Source organism: Sinohyriopsis cumingii, unplaced genomic scaffold (genome assembly GCF_028554795.1).
Source record: "Sinohyriopsis cumingii isolate HCF-2022 unplaced genomic scaffold, ASM2855479v2 utg001460l, whole genome shotgun sequence".
Taxonomy (NCBI): domain Eukaryota; kingdom Metazoa; phylum Mollusca; class Bivalvia; order Unionida; family Unionidae; genus Sinohyriopsis; species Sinohyriopsis cumingii.
In genome coordinates, this window is record NW_028316002.1 from 13,178 (window position 1) to 30,124 (window position 16,947).

General features: G+C 34.2%; 1 protein-coding gene across 2 annotated transcripts in view; it reads right to left on the minus strand.

Annotated features, from left to right (window-relative positions):
- Positions 1–16,947, minus strand: part of LOC149772461 (uncharacterized) — a 44,903-nt gene that overhangs the window by 8,821 nt on the left and 19,135 nt on the right. The window contains exons 7-14 of one of the 2 annotated variants that reach the window (XM_089947749.1): positions 15,361–15,486; positions 9,808–9,924; positions 9,418–9,543; positions 9,028–9,153; positions 8,640–8,765; positions 8,250–8,375; positions 4,911–5,018; positions 1,877–1,987 (exon numbers count right to left, since the gene is read on the minus strand). In XM_089947749.1, coding sequence (XP_089803875.1) covers positions 1,877–1,987; positions 4,911–5,018; positions 8,250–8,375; positions 8,640–8,765; positions 9,028–9,153; positions 9,418–9,543; positions 9,808–9,924; positions 15,361–15,486 — 966 coding nt within the window. The remainder of the gene's footprint in view (positions 1–1,876; positions 1,988–4,910; positions 5,019–8,249; positions 8,376–8,639; positions 8,766–9,027; positions 9,154–9,417; positions 9,544–9,807; positions 9,925–15,360; positions 15,487–16,947) is intronic. The other variant, XM_089947750.1, reaches the window with a different exon arrangement.

The window sequence follows — 16,947 nt, forward strand, 5'->3', positions numbered from 1 at the left end:
TAAAACAATCTCAGATGCATCACAAAATAACACAATGATGAGAATGGAAATAAATATTTTCGATGTTCAGGACGAGTTTATCAACAATTTAACACAATGTCACCTGTTATCGAACCCAGGACAATATACGAGAATGTGATAGTAAGATAACTGACATTAAACAATATTTGCAACCAATCAAGCAGATACTAAAAATCTACAGATTCTTTTGAAAACACTATGGAAAAAATTCAAATTCTGGACAATAATTACATTGTACAATCTTTACGCCATCGGATAAGGATATATAAGTTTATTGTGCTAGAACCATTTGTTTGCGAGATTATAAAGGAAATGAAATATAGAAACCCAAAATATTGACTGTAGCGTCAAGGTAACTGTTGGCACTAATACCCTGTTCGAGTTGCAAGAAACGAATGATTGAAAGCGAAAAATACAAAAATTAGAGCTAAATAAAAATATAATAAATCCTAATGAAACTACAATCATATATATGAAAGAACTTAGGAACACTATCTTACTGATTTCAGTACAAGATATCAGAACGATAACATATGTTACATTCACCAAATGTTTCAGGATGTTACGTGTTTAGGTTCAGCAATTCAAGCCATAAATGAAAGGATATTTTGTTCGATATGCTGTTAACAACATCGGCATGATACCAGGTGACAATGACGAATTAGATCAAATAATTAAAGAACGTCAGTATCATGAGATGTATGTGACGCACTTAAGATCAAAATAAATAAAAATATGGAAAAATATAAGACTATTTGAACGTGGAAATAGATGTAATAATTATTAAAATAATTAATAAAATCAGAAAATTGAAAGTGGAAATTATAAATACAAAATGAGTCTGATGTGAAAACAAAACTAATGCACGGAATCTAAAGTAAACCCGGCAGTAGCAGGGAAAGAGGTTGAGATACAGCCTAGCACTATTGGAGCTGTTAAGTGGCTGATTATTAAATCCGCCTTCATGATCTTTTTGCTCGTTCAGCTCGTCTTAAAATATATATTCCCATGACACACTATGAAACTAGTACCAAATTGATAAAGCACCACAGCCTAAACTGCATGCTTTGTCGTAGCTTTTAATTAAATTTAAAAGTTACTCTTGTGCATGTTCCTGCTTTTGTTGTTTCCATATTTATGCAGAAATACATAATTCATAATATATAAAATAATCACAAGCAGAAAAATAGTTCAAAAGCTCATCAAAAGGCACATTTCTGACAAGTACATACCATGGAACATACAATAAAAAAACTTTGTGACTGGTACATAGTCCTAAGGAAAAACATATTTACTGCACAGCGTAATTTCTTTTTGTCGTTCCATTTAAACATAAAATCAGATGCAAGCAACAAAATGATAAAGTTGTTTTAGGTAGACTGTTGGTGACACACTGACAACCGTTGCATATGGATTGATTTGAGGTGTAAGATGATAACATCTTGCAAGGTCATGGTCTTAAATTCGACAAGCTTTGCCTACAGCCTGCTATGCTTTAATTTGATGTGCTCTCTCAGCTTATCTAAATACCACAGCGTGCAGGGTTCTGATAATTGTATATCAATACTGCACTTTTCTTCTCAAGGAGGTGAAACGGGAAACAAGAAACTGTACAATTACACATTTTAGATTTATAATAACGATATTATGTCAAAGTTTCGTTTGCATATATATTAAACTGATATAGAAAATGTATGTCATTACAATTAACTAAATCATGACCTTAATGTGCTGCAACCTACGGAAAAGACACACTTCGAAACAGATGAATGGGGGCTATTACTGCAAATTCTAAGTAAGAAAACTTAATAATATTAAGGTGCTGGATTGTGATAAATACAGTATATGTAAATACATTTGCATTTCTCTGAGGCCTCGTATTCATATCTATTGGATCCATTAGAGGTTGCATTGCTGTATCATATCGGATATATTCCTTGTTCCTTGGGTTTGGTTGGCCAGGAGGCTGAAGAGACAATATATAATTCATCACCAAAAGGAAACGATAACTCAAAGAGTTCAAAGATGTTATTCTAAAGCGATGAAAGCCCTACTTTAGCACAGCAATTTAAAAAACAGCATTGTGCTCCATGGTGTACAAGAAGGAATACAATTTGTGTTTATTACAATGATTAGAACATAGTCTGTTATATAGTATTGATTTGTAATAAAACAGAAATCAAAATGAAGAATCAATTTAATTGATTGGAGATCTGCTCCATTCGAATGCTCACTTTTATTTCAGGATGAACTCTTTTGTTACAATAATTAATACAAATATGCAAAATTTGTATATCTGTATTTGAGTTAATCGTAAGACTTCGTTTCGTTTTCACGCAATTACTGGCGTAAATTGCACGAATTTGAAAATGACCATAATGAGCGCAAAAGTAGAGATTCATAAACAGCCTTCCTATCGTGTGTATGTCATGCTACATGAGTTATCTTTCCTTAGACGTCTTTGGATCTCAAGACTGAGGAAATGTTTTATTAATTCCAGCCAAATGTAAAAGTTGTTGCAATGCGCATTCATTCACAATATGGCTCAAAATTTCAAATATAGGTACACCAAAGCGCCATTTTTTTCAAAAGTGATGTCTAGCACGAGACTAAGTTCAAATTTTTCTGGGCTGAGTTATGTGCACATTATTAATATTGTTGTGTACTGATGAATCTGCGTTTGTGTATTTATTTTGGAATACAACATAATTGCAGTTACTTTGCTTCCTGTATTGTATTTTTTTTTATATAGTTAAGCCTTAGGAAGAATAAGAAAATGGACATATAACAAAAAAAGTTACTGCATTTGTATGGGAAAATATGAACCCGTTTTGTCGGATGGATATACTGCACTCCCTAAATCGTGCAGTAGGTCCATCCACCTCGTCGGGTCTACACGGACAAAAGAACTTACGTACACACACAATTTTAATCCAAGCAAGCAGGTAGGAATATGTAATTAGGTTCTGGCAATGAATTACATTCATACTTCATGTTTATGACTTTAATGTAAAATATTCATATTTCCACATTGTGAAAGAAATATGTACATATTATCTGGAAAATTGCAATGTCGTTTTTGTTTAGAACCCACAGCGGACTGGAGCTACAAAAGATAAACATTTACGATCATTTGGGATTTAATGCACAATATTGTGCCTTTTAAAGTTTTGTTTTGTATTTTAGCGAAACAAGTTATTTCTTGGATTTTACCAAACATTTTGGTTACGATTCTTTTTTTGAACGATTTTTTGGGACATACTTTAAGACCTAGATTTGTTAAAACATTACTATAAGATTATTTTCCAAACATTTGCAGAATCATTTAATGATAAACACAGAAATGCAATTATTTCCGTGACGACTATATCACTATGGATTCAATTATCGATGAAATCGTCTATATAGGTTTTAACTTTTCACCAACTAGATTCTACCTGAATAAACTGAAATTTTGATGTTGTGCAAGGAGAGTGAATAATTTGATGATGAAGAGTTTTACCTATCAGCAATATATTAGACTATAAACGATTCGACAAACATAATTTATTTCTAGGGTTTCCAACATATACACTGGTTTATATAAGCCACAAAATAGTATTTAATAAGCTGAAAAACACCTGTTTTGAGCTGTAGTATGATAACACATGGACTGGTCGTGATCTTCAAATGACCCAATTTTATCCGAACTGTGTGACCGTGATCATACGTAATCAGCTTTTCTCTGACCATTTTCATTTAATGTATGATTCTAATTCGCTTCCAACACCACTTTGATTTTATTTTCTTTAACAATGTTAATGTAAGCATAAATTCTCACCCATTGATAACCTCTGCAAGTTCACAAGTTAATCAGTAAAATATTCTTTGTTACCGTTTGCAAGTTAGACTGGAAAATACATAGAGCTAAATCACGCTCTACGTATTTAATATCGACACATCCCCTATTCTCTGTTCACCTAAAAGTCCATTACTATGTACTGCAAATGCTATGCATTCTTTAAATTTCAATGATCGAGCTCAAATCGTCTACCAATATTTAGCTCGAAGATAATGATATGTCATATTTACACGAGACATAAGTACATTGTAAACAGACAACGGAGATTAAATAGGCAAAGCCAAAGACAAATAATGTTTACTGGCCTCTAGCGATCTCAGTCACTGACATCGCACTCGAGACTATGGAGATATGTTGCAAGGCCAGACCTGATTTGTGTTAGCCTTGGGAAAGTAAACTTTCTTCACTGCACACTATATGTTCTGAAAATGTTATTATTATGCCAGTTTCTATGAGAAGAAATATAGCCTGAATTCCAATGGTTGGTTTGTAATGTGTTACATAATATTATGCTGTCATAGAATAGAATTTGAAATTAAAAATCTAAGCTCTCTCTCAAATGAGGTAATAAGCTGAAAAGAGATTCTTTGTGAAAAGTAACTTATACGGTTTTATTAGTTTAGTAACGCCGGTCATATTTTGATTCCAAACAGGCATCAGCTTTACGAAACTGAAATTTCTTCATGTTCCAATTTGATTAAAAGCACGTCAGAAGTATTTGAGGCGTGTTCCTTGATGGTATAGGGCGCCACTAGCATAAAGTTGACTGAGCGTCAAGGTATATGTATCGATATGAATTTAGTTATACTCAATCCTGTGGGCTGTATGCAATTGATATATAATGAATTACTTACAGACATATGTCACTTAAATCTGAAACTGAAGATTACACACATTTCTAATCAGCTTACATGATGATAAATTTACATTCGCTAGCGAAAACGCAGGTATGGGCAATGTTTTTAAATATTTTAAACGTTATCATGGGAAGAGGTAATTCTCCTTTGGTTGGAGAATGAGTGATATATAGAGTTTAATATCTAAATACATTTTGAGTTCTCTTTGGTCTCGGTTTCTTTGTCTTTGGATTCATTGGTGGCTGCATTGCTTCTATCTTCACTGGGTTTGGTTCACAAGGGTACTGCTGATCAGGAAGCTGTAGAGAAAATAGATAATTAATCACAAGTAGGAAACGATAACAAAGGGTTCCATACATCATCGCAGAGATGATTCTGAAACAGATGAAATTCCTATTTTGATTGTAGACTATTTGTCTTTATCTGAGTTAGCTGAAACCTGGATATCATCACTTACAATAGTTATTTGCTATAATTTTCTTTATAAATGTTCTTAAGTACACGTCTCTTATCATGGATACCTTTTCCCACTTTTCTTGTCAATCGGCAAAATCTCTTTGTTGGGGTGTTTCTTGGAAATGTGACAGACATGACTTTGTTCTTGTTTTGTATTGGTTACAAGGTGTAAGCCAGATAATTACTAAATTAAAGAATAACCGTTGCATAACATTTAAAAATCAGAAATTAGTAATTTAATTCAACACGAATTTGATGCAAGTGTTCTTAGGAAAGCTTTAAAAAGTGATTCGTAACATATTTATTTCCAGTCTAACTTGCAAAAGGTAACACATTTTCCCCCTTGCATTGACATTGTAATCTGGTGTTGAAATATAGGACTATGGAAAGTTTTGAACACTAACACTGATTTTGATCCCGCCTACTGGCAAATGAAACCTCCTCATTCGCATCTAGGACCAAAGTGGGTGTTTGTATCCCGTTAGAAATTTATGTTGAGAAGATTTCATTACATTGTTGTGAGAATTATCTTACAACACCTCTTTACTATACTTTTTTAAAGAATTGTTCTTTAAGCAAGCATTTTCTCCATGGATAATTTTCCACACTGTTCTAGTTAATCGGAAAAATACTCTCATTATTTTTACCTTTTGCAGAATAGGCTGGAAACAATTGGTAATGTAATCGTTCTTTATGCATGTAATATCATCACATCTACCAAATACTTATGCAACTAATATACCAGTCCTATAATTTGCAAATGTCAATATGACTGATATGGTTCATGTTCCAATATATAACAAGATGAAAATCATTTATCATATTTCCACGAGACACCCGCTTTTCTTGACATCAAGTACTGATATGGCGCTTTCAACTATAAAAATATTTTGTTTTGTACGAGCGAAAATGTAATCTGTGTTTATTAAAATGATTGGTTTGTAAAAAGTACAAAGTATCATGTTGTCATAGAATAGAATCAACAAACAAAGTTATCCCTCAAATGAAGTCATAATTTGACAAAAGATTCGTTCCAAAAAGTAACTTTGAAAGTTTTACTAATTTGGTAATGGTGATCATTTTTTATTCAAAACAAGCATCATTCATACGAAGTTGAAATTCCTTCAAGTTTTCGGTCCAATTTGATAAAAGTCATATCAGAAGTATTTGAGAACTTGTTCCGAACGTTTTCTATTTTCAGTAATGGCTGTCGTAATTGATGCATTAACTTGACTGACCTTCAATGTACAGTAGTCTCTCTCTTGAACGGCCCTCCTGACCAGCGGACACCCGCTTCTTACATACAGAATCCCGACGAGTTTGTATTCGAAAGTACCCCTCAAGAACGGCCACCCCTCTAAAGCGACCAACAGTCAGCATATTATTACAAAAATGGAAAATGTTCCCCTCACGAGCTGCTACTTTGTTTTTCAAATATATCCAGAACTAATAATTAATTCATATCGTGGTAAGTAATCAGACTATTTCTATCGTCGATAATGTCTCCCATTATCAAGTTTCCGTTATTGAAAGAAGTGTTGACTTAGTACATTTAACACTAAGACTAATATATCATTGTCTATAAAAGCCAACATTTACAGGACATGGGCTGAACAATGTTATGATAGAGTTTTGGGCTTCACACATCTGTCGTGTTATTCTCTTTGATGATTACGGTACAACCGAACGTAATTGTCAAGATCATAACAGGGTCATCATAGGCTAAAACAGATTTTGTGCGTTAACACAGACACACACAGAGATATTAACCTTGAACAAATCAGGGTACGAGACAAAGACCGAAAAATCACGTGACAACACATTTTATTGCTTCCTTTACGAAGAAGGCATTTTGTCTACTAGACAAAAGTTTCGATTGCATAATTAAATCTCATACAGTTAGCAACATCCGAATAAATCATTACCAAACATTGACATGTCATCGCGTAAATGGAGACGTATTCGTTTAGAAGAAAGTCGGTTATTCTTCTCAACAACATCGGGTTAGGTGGGGAGAAGGGACTTTCAGAACAATTGTTATTGAAAAGTCTCAAAACAATTTGATGTTAAAAAGACTCGAATAAACAACGTCAAAACTGACAAGGAGGTTATTCAGTAGCAGTGGGAAAATGGAGCAAATGGAATTAGAATTATGTATGTACCAAGATTAAAATGACCTTTATGAATGGTTCTGCAATGTGCATGACAGTAATACCCGTTCGCACATCACGCTTATGCCAAGAATAAGAACTATTAATTTATATTCAGTTGAAATAGTTCTATTATTATAAAAGTAAGAACTTATTGGTAATTAATGGTACTTTTCAAACGAAGATATTAAATGAAGATATGAAATGCTTTGAAGTTTGGATCTTTCTTAATACGTACATTACATATACTTTCTCACATTTTTTAGCCCCCTCTGGTTAGGCCACCAGTCTTATAAGGCTACTTTCCCGATGCCGAAGGGGTCTCCGTATAAGAGGGGTACCACTGTATATGTATCGATACGGATTTAATTATATTCCGTCCTGTTGGCTGTATGCAAGCAAAATCTAATGAATTATTTACAGAAATGTATCATTTAAATCAGCAAATCAAGATTATACACAATTATTACCGGGGAGGGGCGTGGCCGAGTGGTCTAAAGCGCTTTCCGTTACGGATCACTGCCATCTCACCTCTGTCTGCGTGGGTTCGAGTCTCGGATTCGGCCATTGTGGGTATGTGAGAAAGCTTGCCAGTATCTTCTCGTGGGTCGGAAATTCTTTCCGGGGTTTTCCCGGGTTCTTCCTACACCATTAATACTGGCCGCCGTGTATAGCTTATCGCGTGCTGAAAAATGGCGTTAAACCCTACAACAACAACACCAGTTATTACCAGCTTACATTTTGACACAACTTATATATTTCCAGCGAAAACTCTGGTATTTACAAAGAAAGTCATTTCTACTCCAGTCATTCACATGTAAAACAACGCTGTGTGTCTTTAACTCTTTCAAACTTTCGCTTGGGACAAGGTAGTTATAATGCTTTAATAGAAAGAGAGATCGATAGAGTTTAATATCTAAATACATTTTGAAATCTTGGTGATGTCATATTCGTTCCTAATGGATCCATTGGTGGATACATTACTGGATTATAACGGCCATAGTCCTTGTTCACTGGGTTTGGTTCGTACGGATAATGTTGACCAGGTGGCTAAAAAGGAAAGAGGAAAGAGATACTTCATCACAAACAAGAAACGATAACAAAAATAGGTCAATACTGATCGCAGAGGAGCATTTCGAAACAGACTATTTCCAGCTAAAACTCTGGCATTTACAAAGAAAGTTATTTCTACTCCAGTTATTCACATGTAAAACAACGCTGTGTGTCTTTAACTCATTCAAACTTTCTCTTGGGACAGGGTAGTTATAATGTTTTAATAGAAAGAGAGATCGATAGAGTTTAATATATAAATACATTTTGAAATCTTGGTGATGTCATATTCGTTCCTAATGGATCCATTGGTGGATACATTACTGGATTATAACGGCCATAGTCCTTGTTCATTGGGTTTGGTTCGTACGGATACTGTTGACCAGGAGGCTAAAAGGAAAGAGGAAAGAGATACTTCATCACAAACAAGAAACGATAACAAAAATAGGTCAATACTGATAAAGAGGCGCATTTCGAAACAGACTATTTCCAGCGAAAACTCTGGTATTTACAAAGAAAGTCATTTCTACTCCAATCATTCACATGTAAAACAACGCTGTGTGTCTTTAACTCTTTCAAACTTTCTCTTGGAACAAGGTAATAATAATGATTTAATAGAAAGAGAGATCGATAGAGTTTAATATACAAATACATTTTGAAATCTTGGTGATGTCATATTCATTCCTAATGGATCCATTGGTGGATGCATTACTGGATTATAATGGCCATAGTCCTTGCTCACTGGGTTTGGTTCGTACGGATACTGTTGACCAGGTGGCTAAAAAGGAAAGAGGAAAGAGATACTTCATCACAAACAAGAAACGATAACAAAAATAGGTCAATACTGATCGCAGAGGAGCATTTCGAAACAGACTATCTCCAGCTAAAACTCTGGCATTTACAAAGAAAGTCATTTCTACTCCAGTTATTCACATGTAAAACAACGCTGTGTGTCTTTAACTCTTTCAAACTTTCTCTTGGGACAGGGTAGTTATAATGTTTTAATAGAAAGAGAGATCGATAGAGTTTAATATATAAATACATTTTGAAATCTTGGTGATGTCATATTCGTTCCTAATGGATCCATTGGTGGATGCATTACTGGATTATAACGGCCATAGTCCTTGTTCATTGGGTTTGGTTCGTACGGATAATGTTGACCAGGTGGCTAAAAAGGAAAGAGGAAAGAGATACTTCATCACAAACAAGAAACGATAACAAAAATAGGTCAATACTGATCGCAGAGGAGCATTTCGAAACAGACTATTTCCAGCGAAAACTCAGGTATTTACAAAGAAAGTCATTTCTACTCTAATCATTCACATGTAAAACAACGCTGTGTGTCTTTAACTCTTTCAAACTTTTTCTTGGAACAAGGTAGTAACAATGATTTAATAGAAAGAGAGATCGATAGAGTTTAATATCCTAGTACATTTTGAGTTCTCGGTGGTCTCATATTTAATCCTAATGGATCCACTGGCGACTGCATTACTGGCTTATAGTCCGTGTTCGTTGGGTTTGGCTGGTATGAAAACTGTTGACCAGGAAGCTGAAAAGTAAAGAGATATTTCATCATAAGCAAGAAACAATAACAAAAATAGGTCAATATTGATCGCAGAGGCGAATCGCGAAACACAAAATTCCTGTTTTATTGCAAACTATTAGCCTGTATTTGACTTTGATGAAGCCTGACTACCACCCTGGTAAATCAGATTACAATCCCTTTACTATATGTATATTCATTACTATTTTCTAAAAATGTTAGTTCAATGCATGAGTCAAATTATCTTCCAAGACCTCTTTCCTTTTTTTTTACAAAGTTTGATTTCATGGATAATTTTCCACACTTCTCCAGTTATTCAGCGAAATCTCCATTCTGTGTCACCTTTTGTTAGTTCGACTGCAAATAAGTATGTAAGTAATCCCTCCTTATGCCTTTAATATCAACATTTCCGGCAATTTCTTGTTCAGTAAAAGAACCCATAATATGATTTGCAAATGTTTGGATATTCTGGTTCAAACCACCAACCAATATTCAACACGAACACAATTATATCTGATACATTTGCAAGAACCACTCATAGACACTTAAGATAACATATACAAAGCCTAAGGCGATTATAGTTTACTGGCCTCACACGACGTGAAGTACTGGCATCGCGCTTGCCATTATGGAGCTACTTCGCAAACTGACAGCTGATGGTAGTTAGCCTTAGGAATGCAAACTTTACTTCATTGTACGCTGTATCTTTTGAAACGTGTATTATTGTCACCTCTGTAGGAGACTATATATGATCTTTCTTTAGTTCCAACGATAAAATGATAAAGTGTTACGTAGTATTCCATTGTCACAGAATACAGATCGTCATCAAGAATCTAAGCTATCTCTCAAATGAGGTCATAATACCAACAAAAAATGCTGATACTGCTGATGCCTGCAAGCAGATGATAACATACCCATTCACATATTAAATAAAAGTGGTGTATTTTAGTCTTAGAAATGTTCTATTGATAAGAGGTAATTATATTGTGGCAAGAAAAAGAGAGATGAATACAGTTTAATTTATTTCTAAATACAGTGTTATTCCTCTAGTATATCACATTTATTCCTGTTGGATCCATTTCTGGATGACATGTTCCACGTTCCTTTTTTTTGGTTCGTACTCTTTGTTACATAGTATTGGTTTACCATAGAATACATATCGAAATGAAGAACTGAAACCATCTCACAAATTAGGTTATAATCTGATGGGAGAGTTATGACAAAAATAACTTTCTGGGTTTAACTATTTTAGTAAATGTGGCCATATTTGATCTGTACGAAACTGAGATGTCTTCATGTTGTCTGTTCAGTTTCAGAAAGTTCACTTGAGGGATGTTCGAGATGTTTCACAAAGGCTTTCTAATTTCTGTGCGGGTAGATTGCATCATTTGTATAAACTTTGATGGTAATTTTCTTCTACTCACCATGAAAATATAGTCACCATGCGCTATTTACCCTTCAAGAATATAACGTAAAACGTGATTAACCAAAATCAATTATTCTTTTCTTTCACATTCTTAATCAAATCATGGCAGTTGTTTTGTGCATTCATTGTTTACAGATTTTGCCAGATCAAATCTTCAAGGCATCATAGTATTACACAAAAATAAAAATCTCAGTGAACGGAAAATATGTAATTCATCATAAGGAGGAACGTGTAATACAAAGAGTTCAATAACTCATTTAAATATATCACACATATCGCGTGCAAAATAAAATCAGAAAAATATTACGCGTTTTATACCAAAACTAATACAAATATAGCTATTGCACCTTGTAGGTTCTTTATATTGTTTCTTTAACACATGAAATTAAATTTTGATACTTATCTGATAAACATACCATATGGACACGGTGATTTTTTTTTCAGGTTAAATGACTACAGCACCTTCGTGACACACAAACAAGTGTTTTGTTCTGACTCGAATGCAGTCAATATAATTAATCAATGGTTACAGGATGGAAAAGTGAGACAGTTCACATTGCCATCAGATAATGAAGAAAACATTGATTACATTGCTTTTTAGTTCACATCAATTGTGAAAGGTGTTGAATGTCGTAACAGTTTAGATCATAGCATAGTACTGATTACAGTCCCTTTGTACACATCCCTTTGATTTCAGATTTTTCCATAACACTTGCAAACGCACCTGATGTGATCGCGGTGGTAGAGAAAGAATACGAAATGGAAAAAAACTCTTTATGATACCATACGATTATTCTCCAATGATAACCACTGCATATCACCTGTTTTGAGGTGCAAGGTGAAAACAGATTGCATCTTCGTACTCAATTCCTTTTTTGAACACAACCAGGTGTTCTGGTGTAATTGAAATAACACCAAATACTAATAGTGATGATGATGTTGCCTACAGGCAATTAATATCTCCCCATTCCAATTTCAAACGAAAGTGGGCACTTGTACAGCTAAAACAATTATATTGTGAAGAGGTAATTATATTGTGGTGAGAGAAAAAGGATGGATACAGTTAAATAGGTAAATATATTTAGATTTCTCTGTGGTATCGTATTTATTCTCATTGGATCCATTAGTGACGGTATTGCCAGATTATGCCAGTTATAGTCCTTGTTCATTGGGTTTCATTCGTAATTATAGTAATGGCCAGGACCCCGTAAAGAAAATAGATAACTTATCACAAGCAGAAAACTGTAAATTAAAGAGTTTAATTTGTCATCACAGAAACTCTGCACTAAAAAGAAAATAGTTGGATTTTTATTGCAAACTCTTGGCCTGAATCTCCGTTGAATGAAGCCTGGCTAATACCCTGATAAACCATGTTGCTGTTCGTTTTCTGTAATCTAATGCATGATTATTTTCTAACCATCTTCATTCACTCTTTAATTTAAATTCGATTATTTTACTTGTGTTTTTTCCATTTCTTTCACAATTGTATTTTAAGCAAACATTTTAGACATGGATAGTTTCCCAAACTTTACATGTTTTAATCATCAAAACAGTCCACTATTTGTTATCTTTTGCATGTCTGCCTGGAAATAAATATGAAAATATATCAATCTCTATAAATTTGAATATCAGCCTATGCACCAAAATACTTGTTGAAATAAAGGAAAATTAAAAAGATTTACAAATATATTGGTTCAAACCGTAAACTAATATGTAACTCCAAGAAACTGAAATCTGTCACATTTCCACGGAATACCAGCACAGTATACATATGCATTTCATGATGAAATAGGCAAAGCCTTAAACAAATATAGTTCACTGGTTTCTCGTAACGCCAAGCACTGACATTGTGCTTGACAAAATAGAGATATGAAATCGAAATCAATATTATTTTCAGTCATTGAAGATCTGCTATCTGCTCCCTTCGAACGCTTGAAGCACACCATAACGAATGCTTGTTTAAGGTGTAGTGTAACGAATTTGTAGTCCATTTCCTCATATGTCCTAATAAAGTCACGCAAATACATCCTTCCCACGCGATGTATCGTGATGGAGAGAAGAACGAAGATTTCCTAACACTATCGAAGGCTTATAGTACCCATATATTGGTAACCAAAAGATATACATATATAATATGATTTTCTGTATTGTGTAGGTGGGATTCCAATGTTTGTATGAAAATAGACCTGTTATATTTTACTTATCCTGACTTTTCTTGGTCAAGAACTAGGCCAGAACTAACCTTTTTATTAAAACGTTGACCTTAAGTGGATCAAGAAAACATTACTGTAGCATGATAATATATTGCATCATTCGTACAAAATTGAAATTTGTTAAGGTTTTCGGTCCAATTTGATAAAAGCCATGTCAGAAGTATTTGAGAACTTGTTCCAAAAGTGTTCTATTTTCAGTAATGGTTGTCATAATTGATGATGGAGGGCATCAATTGCATTAACTTGACTGACTTTCAAGCTACAGAGGTCACCCTTTTGAACGGCCCGCCTGACCATCGATCATCTGCTTCTTACGGCCTGATTCCCTTGGCACCGACGAGTTTGTATTCGAAAGTACCCCTCAAGAACGGCCACCCCTCTAACGCGATCAGCAGCCAGCATATTAGTACAAAAATGGAAAATGTTCCCCTCACAAGCTGCTACTTTGTTTTTCAAATATATCAAGAACTAATAATTAATTCATATCGTGACATAAGGTAAGTAATCAGACTATCTATATCGTCAATACATGTCTCTCAATGTCAAGTTTCCATTACTGAAAGAAGTGTTGACTAAAGTACATGTAACACTAAGATTAATATATCATTGTCTATAAAAGCCGACATTCACAGGAAATGGGCTTACAAAGTTATGATAGAGTTTTGTGCTTCACACATGTGTCGTGTTATTCTCTTTGATGATTACGGTACAGCCGGACATAATTGTCAAGATTATAACAGGGTCATCATAGGCTAAAACAGATTTTGTGCATTAACACACACACACAAACAGAAATTAACCTTGAACAAATCAGGTACCAGACAAAGACCGAAAAATTACGTAACAACACATTTTATTGCTTCCTTTACGAAGAAGGCATTTTGTCTACTCGACAAAAGTTTCGATTGCATAATTAAATCGCATACAGTTAGCAACATCTGAATAAATCATTACCAAACGTTAACATGTCATCACGTAAATGGAGACGTATTATTTTAGAAGAAAGTCGGTTATTTTTCTCGACAACATCGGGTTAGGTGGACTTGCAGAACAAATTTAGATAGAAAAGACTAAAAAAAAACTATTTGATGTTGAAAAGACTTGAATAAACAACGTCAAAACTGATAAGGAGGTTATTCAGTAACAGTGCAAAAATGGAGCAAATGGAATTAAAATTATGTATGTACCAAGATTAAAATGACCTTTTTGAATGGTCCTGCAATGTACATGACAACAATACCCGTTCGCACCTCACGCTAATGCCAAGAATAAGAACTATTAATATATATTCAGTTGAAATAAGTCTATTGTTATACCAATAAGAACCTTTTAATAATTAATGATACTTTTAAACAGAGATATTAAATGAAGATATTAAATGCTTTGAAGTATGTATATATCTTACTACGTGCATTACATATACCTTCTCACAAATTGTTTAGCCCCCTCAGGAAAGGCCACCCGTCCTATAAGGCCACTTTCCGGGTGCAGAATGGGTGGCCGTATAAGAGGGTGACCACTGTATATGTATCGATACATATTTAATTATATTCCGTCCTGTTGGCTGTATGCAAGTAAAATCTAATGAATTATTTGAAGAATATGTCATTACCAGCTTACATGTTGACACAATTTACATATTTCTAGCGAAAACTCTGGTATTTACAAAGAAAGTCATTTCTACTCCAGTCATTCACATGTAAAAAATGGTGTGTCTTTAACTCTTTAAAACTGTCTCCTGGGAAAAGGTAGTTATAATGTGTTAAATGAAAGAGAGATCGATAGAATTTAATATCTAAATACATTTTGAGTTCTTGGTGGTGTCATATTCATTCCTAATGGATCCACTGGTGGATGCATTACTGGCTTATATGGGTCACAGTAATTGTTCATTGGGTTTGGTCGGTACGGATACTGTTGACCAGGAGGCTGAAAAGGAAAGAGATACTTCATCACAAACAAGAAACGATAACAAAAAGAGGTCAGTACTGATCACAGAGGCGCATCTAGAAAAAAAACAGACCAAATTCCTGTTATATTGCAAACTATTGGCCTCCGTTTGAGTTGGATGAAGCCTGACTACCACCCTGGTAAATCAGATTACTATCCCTTACTATAGTTCTTTACATAACTATTTTCAAACTTTCTCAAGGGACAAGATAATTATAATGTGTTGAGAGAAAGAGAGATCGATAGAGTTTAATATTTATAGGTTAATGCATTTGTATGGGAAAATATGAACGAGTTTCTTGGATAGAATACTGCACGACCTTGGCAGTACTCTATCTCCATACGACAAAACGAGTTAATATTTTCCCATACAAATGCAGTAACCTTTTTATTGTATGCTCATTGTCTTATTCTACCTAAGGCTTAATTATATAAACAAAATACACTACAAGAAACAACGTAAATGAATGTATGCCGTATTCCAAACTAAATACACAGGCGCAGATTCATCACTACACAACAACATTCTTAATGTGCACATAACTCCACCCAGATAAATTGGAACTTAGTCGCGCGCTCGGCATAACTTTCGAAAGAAAATAGCGTGTCTAGTTAAAATTGAAATGTGCAGTCATATTGTGAATGAATGTGCATTGCAACAACTTTTCCATTTGTTCTGGAATGAATAGAGTTTGGTATTTTGTTTCGATTCTATGAAAGTTCGTCATTTTGGACTGGATTCATCTGTGCAAATTGTACATGAAATACATCGGACTGAAGCAACGTGGGAGAAGCGTGTTTACATCTGCAAGGGTGTATGTTCTGTCATCGACTAATTGAAATCATAATGTGGGAAAAATATGAAGGGTTTCAATTGCAATTATCAAAAAGACGCTATTGAATTTAATGTTTATTTCATTTTGAGGTCGTTCAGTATTCCGTCCAAAAAACTCGTTCATATTTCCTATACAAATGCAGTAACCTATAATTACAGTACAATTTCGAAATGTGTAATCAAGCTTGAGAACTCATGACATGGCTCATGTAATTCGGATTTGCAGAACTAAGAAAGTACATTTTGAGGAAATTCTGGTTGTAAAACTATAAGTATATTTTTTGCTATTCTTATTACTAGCTATAAAGGAGACAGTTTATGCCTTTATAGCGTGCATGTTATTTGTAGGTACCAAGCAATTTTATGAAACCTGGTCTCTATCGCAAAATCTGAAACAATGTATCAGAAAGTTAACGTGGAATGTAGCAAAACAGTTGGCATGGTGCAGTCCACGAAACATCTGCTTTAGTTCATTCAGAAACAAATTTAATCAACCAAAACGTACTTCGCCTACTATGCGAATGTGCATGATTTGTTTACAAAGTAGTGTGCAATATCGTAAAATACTGAACAGTTCTGATAATCTAAAGTTAACACAGAAAAAA